This window comes from Chironomus tepperi, unplaced genomic scaffold (assembly GCF_022539635.2).
Source record: "Chironomus tepperi strain 1889 unplaced genomic scaffold, CSIRO-AGI_Ctep_v1 contig_346, whole genome shotgun sequence".
In the NCBI taxonomy this organism is placed as follows: Eukaryota; Metazoa; Arthropoda; class Insecta; order Diptera; family Chironomidae; genus Chironomus; species Chironomus tepperi.
In genome coordinates, this window is record NW_027226468.1 from 411,651 (window position 1) to 423,898 (window position 12,248).

The window sequence follows — 12,248 nt, forward strand, 5'->3', positions numbered from 1 at the left end:
GTTTGACAAAGTAGCCGTTGAGATTTGAAAATTTGAAATTTTGTTCATTGGTTTAAATTTCAAACGACCGTTATTTTTATGTTGAGTTTTAGGGCACTGTTTTTTGTTGATTTTTAATAATTTTGGATTGGAGATTAATAGGATGTGACTGAAGATCCAGATCCATCCAATGATGGATGGAACATCGGGAGCCTTGAAATTGTAAGAAAAATGTGAGCTTAATGGATAATTTTGGAAATTTAAAATTTGACCGTTAAATTTGAACACGTGGTCAGAAGTCCTGAAACAAAATATCTGAAATTAACGGAATTAAAAGACGTCTCAATTTTCTTTCTTTTTTCGATTTTTTTATTGATTTTTTTTCTTTCTTTCTTTAATATTTCTTACTCATATAAAATTATTATTGCTTTCAGTTTTCATTACAACTTTTGTTTTTTGACAATAAGAAACAAAATTCAAAAAAAAAAAAAAAATTAAAAATTATTAAAAATTTTTTATCTACTTTTTAAATTTCAAATTTAAAAATTTGATTGCTCGAAAATAGATGCATTATTTAGCTTACATTTATGACAATAATTATTATGTATATGCATGTATGAAATAATGGAGAGAAAAAAATATTTACAAATAAACGTAAAGTAAATGTAATGTCACATGATGAATTTTGGTTGAATATTTTTTTTTTAACTTTTTTAAAAAAAAATTGCGATCTCAAAATCTCTTCATCTCCTCTCTCTCTCTCCATTTATTCGAAGAGATTCACAACTTTTTTTTTTCTTGTTAATTATTTTTAATTGTACATTTTCACACAGATTTTTTTTAATAACTGTATAATCAATTGATATGCATCAACGCTAAGAAATATTTCATCACAAATATTTGCTTGATGGCTTACTTTTCACATTTCTCGATTCGTTTTTCAACACTTTTTTTTTCAACATATTGCTCTTGATTCATCTTTTCATTCTTTGTTTAATGTAAATTATTTGCAAAAAAAAAGTTATTTTTTTTAACGGAAAAATCAAATTTGAATTTCAATTCAGCTGAAATGACTGTTGTAAGGTTTTGAATTTCATTTCAATTCAGCTGAAATGACTGTTGTAAGGTTTTGAATTTCATTTCAATTCAGCTGAGATGACTGTTGTAAGGTTTTGAATTCAAATAATTGTTTTCCGTTACAAATTTGATTTTCATTTCAATTCAGCTTTATTCAGCTAAAATTGACTGTTGTAAGGTTTTAAATTCAAATAATCATTTTCCGTTACAAATAAAAATTTACATTTTTTTGGTGTAAAAAAGAGGAAAAAGCAACACGTTAAAGAACAAATTTCGTCAAAGAAAAAAAAACTGTACTGTAATCTTACAAAGTAATAAAAGCTCCTGATTGATTCTGATTTAATTTCAAAAACAAAAAGAAAAAAATCTCTGATGACAAAATCATATTTTTTTTTGGACGGCATTGTTTTCGTTATTATTTTCATAATTTTTGAAACTAAGAACTCAAATATTGTGTGTCATTGAATCATTATCCGTCAAAGTTTGTTGTTATGTGAATCAAAGCTGTTTATTATCGTTGAAAAATAATTTTTGACTTTTTTTACCACTTTTTTCTTTTCCCACATGTTTTTTTTTTTTTTGTTCAAAAAACAAATTTAAAAATGATGAAATATAGACAGCGTAATAAATGCTGCTGGAAATATATCAATAGATTTGGCTTTTTTGGGTCTAACTAAAATTCATCAAGAAACAGACTCAGGGTGAGAAACTAAACTATTAGAAGCTGCTGAATTTGTAGGGTTTTAGACGACGTATCAAATAAGCCCTACAAAATTGCCTAACCGTAGAATTTACCCTGATTTAAACACCGAATTTGCTATTTTTTATTATTTAAAATTTAAATCAATTAAGTAATGTATTTTTAGTCTAATTAAAAAAAAAAAAACTTGAAGAAGAATAAGAGTTATGGTATACTTTGATTGAATATAAGATATTTCCATTGATTTAAAAAAAAAAATGTTAAGTGTGTGTGTAATACTATTTTTGCAGTTGTGCATTTTTTATCGTCATGATCATTAAGTGGATAAAATATTTCCCTAATTTACATTCTCGTTTTTTTTTTTATTTAATTTTTTTGCATATTAAGTGCAATTAAAGTTAAGAATTATTAATAATATATATTATAGCATAAAATATGTGGCACATTTTCCCATTCATTTTAGATACGAAATAAAAAAAAAAGGAAATTTTATTTTTTTAAAATTTATATTACCTAAAAGCTGTCTATACTTCATAATTTTCATATTTTCTCATTAAATTAACTTTTATTGCCATAATTTTAATATTGTAAACGTAAATCAAATTCGTATAATTATCATTTTTTTTTTCTTAAGCGATAGTCAAATATTATTTTTCAAAAATAATAAAAAGTAATAGTAATAAACATGATCCACATTCCTTGTTAGATAGATAATTTTCAACACCTTAGTTGTTACACTGTATTTTTTATTATTATTATTATTATTATTATTTTTATGTTTTTCATTACTTAAACTTAACAATTCTTTTTGAATTTTGATTTTTTTTTTTCATTTCATTTCATTTCCTTGTAGGCACTTTTTTTTACATATTTTAAAAACATTGATAAAAGGCACTTGTCAACATAAGTGTATAGTATTTACATTGAAAAGTAAATTATACTTACTCATGCATAAATTATGGCTTACAGGAAACTTCCTCAAAAAAACTCTTGTCGTTTAGCTCAATAATCATTAAATGCGTTTAAATGATCAAAGACTTTTATGGAAAAACTTTTAAAATTAATCTGCCGATTTACATTTAATTTAATTTAATTATTGAGCTATGACAAATATTTGTTTTCTTTGATATGATTACTATTTCCCTTTCGTTTTGCGTCTATTTTGTGATGTCATCTTGTATCAATCCATTCAAGTCCAGAGTTGCAAAACAGGCATCTGTCATAGGCAAAAACCATACAAATTCTTGATAATGAGTATGGTTTTTTCTCACAAAATCATGACAAAACCGTATAATTTCTGAATAATGTGTATAGTTTTTCTTACAAAACCATACAAATTATCAAGAAATTGTACGGTTTTTGTCTATGAAAAGTGTCTGTTTTGTATATAAAACCATACAAATTATCTAGAAATTGTACGGTTTTTGTCTATGACATACTTTTTGCATACAAAACCATACAAATTACCAAAAAATTTGTATGGTTTTTGCCTATGCCAGATGCATGTTCTGCAACTCTGCATTCAACATCCAGGAATCTACCTGGAATCTTAAGTCTCGTTCACATTTTTAAATGCATTTCAAATCTCATGTCAACATTAAATTGACATTTACCAATTAAATAACTAGTCGATAAATGCCATTTAACGCTCACACGAGATTATTTCGTTCAAATTTGGACATGTCTATTTCCATTCATTCTGACATCATAAAAGAAACGCAAAACGTCGAAAGGAAAAATAAGTAATAATGTATTGGAAAAACCCCCCTAAATTATAATTAAGTAAACATGAAGTTAATTATTCATTTTCTTTTCAATGCATTCAAACTATAATTTAATGAAATTTTTAATTAATTATTTATCATAATTTATAGATAAGGCACTTTTGCATCACCGATTTGATGTAAAGTTCTTGTTTTTTTTACTTCTCCTACTTCTCTCCAATCAACACATTTTATCCTCATATCAGACCATCAATTTTCTCTAACAAATGAGGATCATTAAGCTAAAATGAAAATGTTTTCTTTAAAGAGACTTCTTGCTTAACTGACATTTCAATTATATTCATCATTCCTTACCATAAATTCATCTGGTGTTTCCATTGCTTCATTAAATGATATTATATCCATTGTTGAATCATTCACTAAAAATAAGAATTTGGTTTTTCAAGAGTTTTAGTCATTTAGACATAGATTCAGTATGTAGCTATGATTCTACTTACCACTAACACTAAGTCCATCCATACTATCATCAATACTGGAAAGGAAATCAGGTGTATGTGACAATGAGACGCTGAGACCACTGTCTCCGCTTTCCTGCCGCGTATGGTCAGTTATTCCTGGAAGAAATGGATCCTCTCCAATCTGTTGTGTATTAAATATAAATTATTAGTTGTTGTTAAGCTTAATGCATTGAATAATAAGTGAATTCTTACATTTAATTTTGCAATTTCCTGCCTGCGCGACTTCAATCTCTCTCGTTCCAATTGCAAATTATAAATGCGTAGATTTTGTTCCCATTCTTGATTTGCTATAAATTATACAAGAAAATACATTTTTTTCTTTAATTAATTCATCAATCCAATTTTTTTGTTAATTAGCATCACATAAATTTTTAAAAAATAAATAATTGATTTCTATTACTATAAATGTGTAATCAAATTGTGCTTATATTATGAGCATATGACACGTACATAATCTTGGATCTCGCCACGAAGTTGTTCTAGTGAGGTGGTTAATATAATATCGCTCACCATTTTCCGTGAGACCTTCTTCCCAAGGCCACTCTAATGGCGTCAAATTATTAGTACTGTTATTGCCGGCTAATTGACTTAGTGTCGGCGCTATGATGGCGGTTTGAGATTGTGAATCGATAACTATAAAGACATATGAGAAAGATAGAGAAAGTGTGAGAGAAAATTGTGAATTTTCATTCTTAATTTTTCTTTTCTTGCCTATTCTCTTCTAAAAATATTCATAAATTAAATGGCAAAATCTTTTTTTTTGCTTCTGTCTTGTTGTTGTTGTTGCTTTTCTTTATTAGACAACTGCCACCAACTCATTCTCATTATCTGATATAATTTCTTTTTTTTACTTTTCACATTGTGTTCTTCCTCTTTTTTTGCATTTATTTTACAACATACATAATATATTATGTGATTTTTATTGACATCGTTAAGTGCCACTCTTGTTAGTATTGTTATAATTACGTGAATCAAATGAGCAAGACATTATACTTTTTTGATGTTGTTTTCAGAGATTATCTTGATAGTACTTAATTAAATTAATGTTTTAATCGCACGAAAATCAAATTTCAATTAATGTAAATAAACAAAAAAAAAATTTTGTTTTAGCGATTTAATCTGTTAAAAGCACAGCTTTTGATCAACATTTGTGATATTTTGGTTGGTTGACTACTTAGTTAGGTGATTCAACTTTGAAATACTGTTGATAGAACTTGTTTCCTTGTTAATTTAATTAAATTAGACTTTTGAGACAATTTTTCAAATTATTTCCCGCGCAAAACCGTTTTGCTGAATTCAAAAAATTTCAAAATTAATTCGTTAAATAACGGATTTTTCTAACTGATTGAAAAAAACGAATTAATTAGCAACGTCAATAATATCTCCACTTTTAATTCATTTTACTCATTAAACATGCATGATCATGGCATGCAATTATACAAAAAAAAGAAGTAGAAAATAACAAATTCAAAGAATTATGAAACTACAACAATGTCTGCTTGGATCTTTATGAAACAGCATGTTCTCCTTATTTCTCTCTTCTGTCTGATTTCTTAAATGCACAAAAAAACTATATCGTTGCGAAAATATATAAAAAAAAGCTACATGTATGAATTTTCAATTTATTTATTTATTCGTTTTCAATTGATAGACATTTAGTTGGCGTTTTGTAAAGGTAAAAATAAGCTACACATTTATTGGTATAGGTTGTTTAGATTAATGTTATGGTTTTTTTTGTGCTTTTTAGAAGCAAACGTAAAGAAAGGAAAAGGTAATTTCAAAATCAAGACATTACAACGTATGAATGATTCATAATGCAGTTTCTGTTATTAATATATTATTGATATTTATGTAATAAAAAAGGAAAAGAAGCAGTAACACATTTATTCGTGAAGTTAATAATTGAAAATAAATTGAATGTCGGGGAAAGTCGAGGAAAATTCGACGAAAAACGGAACGAAAAAAAAAACATGTTTGTTCGATTCTAATTGCAAAACCTCGTGTTGTAATAAAAAGTTTGGGGAATCACTTGTTTACGTACACATAGAGTTTATTCAGGGGTGCAGACATGGGGAGCATGACATTGTAGAATTTATGTCTACAATATTGAAGCATTTTGAGGGATGAGAAGGTCGAGATTCCTAACAAATTTCAATTCTAAGAGTTAGGGTTCAACCCCATCTCCCTGACTACATCCACGTATTTAACCCCATCCCAATCCTATACCCATCCCTTGACTACATCCACATATCCACAAATCCCCAATGTAAATTCCCTGGCAAATATAAGCAATTCACTCATTTAATTGATCTTATAGCAAATAACAGTAAATATGCACGTGATCTGACTAAGTAATCAAATGCTATTGACATTTTTGTGTGTGATTAGACTATCCATAATATAGCTAAGATACCAAGAAGACATAAGGAAATGAATAAAAAGTAATAAATACCATTTTGCGATGATCCTAATGAAGCTATTTGTGTGGGTGTACTGAAGAGTGTCTCAACACTTGAATGCTCTGATGATGATGAAAATAAATTTCCATGTGATAATGCTGCGGCGGCTAGCTGTGATCTTGGATCCTCCCATTGTGTTGTACGATCATTATGACTGCAAAATAGAATAAAAATAATGAATAAAAATGTCGATACATTTCACCATAAATCATTGGATTTTCCCACATTCCTTTCTCCTTTACAACATACTTGGTTACGGATTGGAAAATTTCTTGATGTGTCTTATTTCTATGGCGACTGTCTTGCCTCAAAACAAACTTCAACGAAATGTTTTTTCGGCATAATAATTTTTTTTTTTAAAAAAAAAAAGAATTTCTCACATGGGAAATTGAATACATTTGATGTTTACATGGAAAATAAATTCTGACAGGGGAAAGTCGGCCTGAAGGAATTTTCAAATTTGTGCGAATTGTTATGATTTTTCGAGGAAAACGAAAATTTATTGGAATTTGCAATTTAAAACTTTACAACAACAAATTTGGATTGATGCGACAGTTTTTCCTGTATTAAAACCTCTCAACAGCATTAATATGGATCTCAAAATCTCACAATATAAGATGACAGCGAAATTCGAATGAGGTCGAATGAAAATTTGATTCAATATTCTGGATAATTAAGCTAAGTTTTGAACTTGAGGATAGCAAAACAAAAAGAGAACCTTTCAACAGCAAAACTAATAAACGATCAAAACCTCATAACAGCAAAATGATATATAAGCTATGCCCTGCAACATCTTCAGAAGTGATTCAAAACCATTCAACAGTCAATATTATTTTTAGTTTGAATTCTAAAAGATCAAAACAATTCAAAACCCAACAACAGTAAAATATGTAATATCAAAACCTCATAACAGTAATTTCTAATTGAATGACATCAAAATTTGAATGATCGAAACCATTCAACAGTTAATTTTGAAATCTTAGAAATCTAAAACAATTCAACAGCAAAATACCTCAAGATCAAAAACCTCAAAACAGCAAAATATTTTTAAAAAATTCCAAAATTTAAAGCCATCACTAAAACAATTTTCCTCATTAATCTTCAAGTCATCAAGAAAAAAAAAACTTGTTCATCAAAATTCCTCTTAAAAATTCCTTTGAGGAAAAAGCTTCTCAAATGATGCAATAAAAATAAATCTGCTGAGAAAACATGATAATCAATATCACATGCCTTTTGACTGTTATTTCTTTTAATGTAATGGTTTTTATAAAAATAAAATTATTAATGTCTATTTTTGAATGAATGAAATGTGAGAGAATAAGAGAGACATCACGAATTCATGTCATCCTCTTGTTTGCAAGCACAGGGAAAAGAAAAATTGGCATTGGAGGGACAATATTATTGAAAAATGAAGAGTCGAATGAAAATAGCGCCTTAGAGATTTATTTTTGTCTATAAATATATATTTTTAATATATATGCGAAAAAAAAAATATGAGAGATGTGAAAAGATTATTCTATCTATTTATATGCCCACAATATTCAATGTTTCATTTCTTTACATCTCTTTTCTTTTTTAATTATTTATTTTTATTTTTTCCCTCCTTTCCATGCCGATATTATTCTGTATGGTAGGTAAGAAGATCCCATGTACATTAAAGCATAAATGAAAAAATCATTTTCCAACTTCCGGAAGTTTAAATGGAGGCATGTTCAATTGATTACAAGAACAAATGAAAATACATCGTTCATTACATCAACGTGAAGGAATAGATGTTATACATACGAGATACAATATAAACATGTCCGTTTTAAATCGCGTCTACGTCATAGTTTTATGAACTGTTTCTGTTTCTTGACTTAAAGAGAAAGAAAAACTCGTGAGTTTTTCATTCAGATATATTTTTTTTTTCTTCATCGTAAATTGAGGAATATTAGCGAAGATCTGTATATTATACAAATACATTCAATTAACATTAGGGTGGGCGCGCAATGAACAGCTGAAACGTCAATTGGTTGATATACAATAATAAAAATACTATAATTAGGCATGGCATAAACACACAATATACGCGTAGTTGTCTGTTGTGGAAGGTACATGCTTGCATGCTCTCAAGAGATTTGTTTTTGTTCGTTTCTTTTCCTTTTTGCTTTGCATGACTTTTTGGCGCTATTACTCTTTTTGTGTGCAATTTTTTATTTGCATGGGCATTTTTTGGCGGTTATTTTTTGAATTTTTGAATTCAGCAAAACTTTACAACAGCTAAAATTTGTGTCTTGAAACTTTAATTTATCCTTTTTGATCTATTCTGATTAATTGATAAAACTTCAACATCTGTTGTTAATACTTTCCTTCGTTGCAATCTATACTATAAAGTTGATGAAGGTCTAGGTTAACTTTGGAGAAATTATTGTAACTTTTTGAAATTTTCAAAATTTGGCTCTTTCTGTGATTATACGGTTCTTCTTCATGTTAACACTGCTTAGCTAGGTTTAATAGGTACTTAGAACTACTTTCTGACTGTTTCCCATGCCGAAAAACACATTTTTCAATTAAATTTACCAATTTTCACAAACTTTCAAAACAGAACCTTACAACAGCCAATTTTTGAAAATGAAAACGCCGTTAAATTTCAATTGAACAATTCAATCATCAATTCGCAAACATTCACTGCCAATTGATCATCTTGCGCAAAGTTCAGAAACAAAAACAGAGCAGAACATCTAAATGTATATAGTCAAAAAAATGACGTCATTTTTCCCAAGTTTTCTAGCAATAATTTCAATTATTAGTGGCGGCAGTTAGACCATGAACAAGAGCTTTTGAGAGTTTTGTTTTTCATTCAATGATCATTGAAAAATCTTATTATATACATAAATTTTCATTTCAAAATTTCCACTGTTTTGTATTTGATGTTTTCTTCTACAAACTGTGAAGGTCTCACGATTAGTCTGATGGAAATCGCTAACATGATTTTCACATTTTCGTATTTTTTTTATTATATATATTCATATGTAGGAAAAACAAGGAAAGACGATTAAAATCACAGCAACAAATTACGATCGTCTGAAAGGCTGATTGGTATATGGTTAAATTTATTTTATCATCTCATCATAAACATATGAGAATGACTGAATTGGGCAAAAATGATTGGGATTTTGTCATAAATGACGTCTAATCATAATATGCTATGGATTGCTCTATATGATAGGGAAATTTAGAATTTAATGTCAATCGATGAGGAAGAACTTGATGTCTTTGAAAGGTGTGTATGTGTGCTTCAAAGGATTTATGGCCAGGTATGACTATGTTAAAGTAGGATAGAGGAGCATCAACGTCAAGTCTTTGACAAACAATATCATATATTCTAGGAAACTGATAAAGTTACGGTTTTCCGAGTTAATCGCTTGAGATGGGCAAGGCAAGATGTCCCAGTAGTCAGAGAGACAGTAGAAGGTTTGGCAAAGAACATGAATAAAAGATCATAAGAAGATCAAATAATTAATCAATTGGTTCACCAGATAAGCCAGGCTGGCATGACTATGACATGATCCTGACGATATGGAATCCAGAACCATGTCACAGTCACACCGGCCTGCTGCGAATTTTGGATCGATTAACCAATTTGTGCTGTTCAGTGCTAGACATCGGTCTGAGTGTTAGACATCATTAACAAACAACCCCTAATTGATTTCCATATTTTGCTAAATTTAGATAAATTAAATTGATTTTTTGTTTTTGCTGAATCCAGACGAAATATTAGCTCAATATCCAGTCAAGACATTATTCTCAAGAGAATCGAGGATCACAATATTTGATAGATTAGAGAGAAAGAAAAAACAAGCTGTGAGGTCAATTTCGATCAACCAACTTCCGCCAGATTTAAAAAGAATCAATGAACGCCCTAACAAGAGATATTTTTAGTACGAGATGGCGCCTTAAACAAACAATATCTTTTATATTTTTTTATTTTTATTTACAAAATTTTGAAAAATCTTCTCATCAAATATTAGTAATTCTGTTCCCGAAAAAAACTTTAGTATAATATAATTCCTCCTCCACGCTACCGCACACAAGACATTAAATTTGAGTTATATATAAGCATGTATTCTTGTGCTATGACTTTTCTACCTTGTAGTCATTTTTAATTTGCAAAATTTCTTACAATTAATTATTGCCTTAATGTTTAATCAGACTGACAAAACAACTCATTTCATTCCACCTCCAATCGCTCGTTCAGCTCTCATGTTGTTTATGATAGTGCGTCTTCTTTTATCACCATCAAAGAAAAAAATAGCGCGCTTGACAAAAAAAAAAAAAAAAAAAACTGCAATGTCGGTCGAGAGAGACACGATGAGCAATAATAATAATAATAAGAGGCGAGTGACATGAGTTTGAAGAATAGATAACTATAATTATAACTTTTATTATTGTTTTTCGAACGCCTCAATTTGGGGATCAGTCGTAAGTGATGTACATTTGAAATTGGATTTCCCTAATTCTTCTTTTTAAAAGATCATTCATTAATTCACCACAAAGTTAACGAATTCACCTCAATTTAGATCTTTATTATTAGAAACTCAAGTCAAAAATCTGTAAATTCACACCCCTTTCTGAGAAATTCACCACAAAATTATATAAATTCACCACAAATTCTAAGAAATTCAACAAAGTCTACAAAAACTCACTATAGTATCAGGAAACTCAACATAAATTAGAATAATTCACTTTTAACTCGAGAAACTCACCACGAAAATGTAGAAACTCACCACGAGGTTTAAGAAATTTTTCAAAACGTAGAAAAATTCGCCAAAATATAAAGAGTTTAGACATGTACACCAAACCTTCCCAAAAGCAACCTCACCAGAAAATTCACCAAAAATCCGAAAAACTAACCTCAAATTCACAACAACAAAGCATATCAACTCCCCATAATCACTCCTCCCCTTTCCATTTCGTCATTACTTATGCCGACCCAAAAAATAAATTTAAAAAGCGGAAAAAACGTTCGTTACAGTACATCATACACGTGTGTGTATGCCGATTCTTCTTTTCTTTTTCATGTTATCACTATCGACGTGATTAATTAGTCGTTTTAATTCTTTCACTTATATTCTCAACATTGCGATAAATCGCTCATTATTTGTTATTTGTTATTTTTTTCATTTATATCTCAACTGTAAATGAAAATTGCGCAAGGCGAAGTCAAATTGTGTGGCGCCGCAATTTAATATACTTAGTTACGATTGATGATGAATCAGCTCTTATTTCATTAATTTTAATTTTATATCTCATTTTTTTTTATTTTCTTTTCAAAAAGTCGTTTCGTTTTGTACACACATGTGATTGATAATAATAGCACGTTAAAAAAAAGAGAGGAAAGAAAATAAGGATGAATAGGTGGACGTACTGTACTCTCTCGTTTTATGTGTGCAATTAACAAGATGATTTTAGATTAACCTTTTTTTGATCGTTTCTCGACTCATAAATGATCACACTTGAAGTTGTGCTTTGTAGCTTCATTTTACTACGTCCTTTAGAAGAATTAAATGTTATTACAAAGTGGATAGACCAGTGGTGGTCAATCTGTATGTCGCGGGACAACAGTGTGTCGCCAAAAATATTTGGAAATGCTATGAACCGTATATCTTGTGAGGTTTCGGTCGAGGCTTGCTACCATGGTGAGTCGCGTAAAATAAAAGGTTATCCACCACTGAACTAGATCCTTTTGAAGCATCAATTGTGAAATAAACTTTATTTCTTAATTCAGAGTTGCAAAACAGACAGAAAC

The 12,248-nt window shown here is 29.1% G+C and overlaps 1 protein-coding gene across 4 annotated transcripts in view; it reads right to left on the reverse strand.

The window, feature by feature from the left end:
• Positions 1 to 3,134: 3,134 nt before the first annotated feature.
• The window catches only part of yki (Transcriptional coactivator yki), a 31,236-nt gene continuing 22,122 nt past the window's right edge, over positions 3,135 to 12,248 (reverse strand). Inside the window, exons 2-7 of one of the 4 annotated variants that reach the window (XM_070644790.1) lie at positions 6,451 to 6,611; positions 4,449 to 4,631; positions 4,191 to 4,285; positions 3,978 to 4,119; positions 3,835 to 3,899; positions 3,135 to 3,779 (exon numbers count right to left, since the gene is read on the reverse strand). In XM_070644790.1, the coding sequence (XP_070500891.1) occupies positions 3,762 to 3,779; positions 3,835 to 3,899; positions 3,978 to 4,119; positions 4,191 to 4,285; positions 4,449 to 4,631; positions 6,451 to 6,611 (664 nt within the window). In that variant the 3' untranslated portion in view covers positions 3,135 to 3,761. The remainder of the gene's footprint in view (positions 3,780 to 3,834; positions 3,900 to 3,977; positions 4,120 to 4,190; positions 4,286 to 4,448; positions 4,632 to 6,450; positions 6,612 to 12,248) is intronic. The other 3 variants (XM_070644791.1, XM_070644789.1, XM_070644792.1) reach the window with 3 other exon arrangements.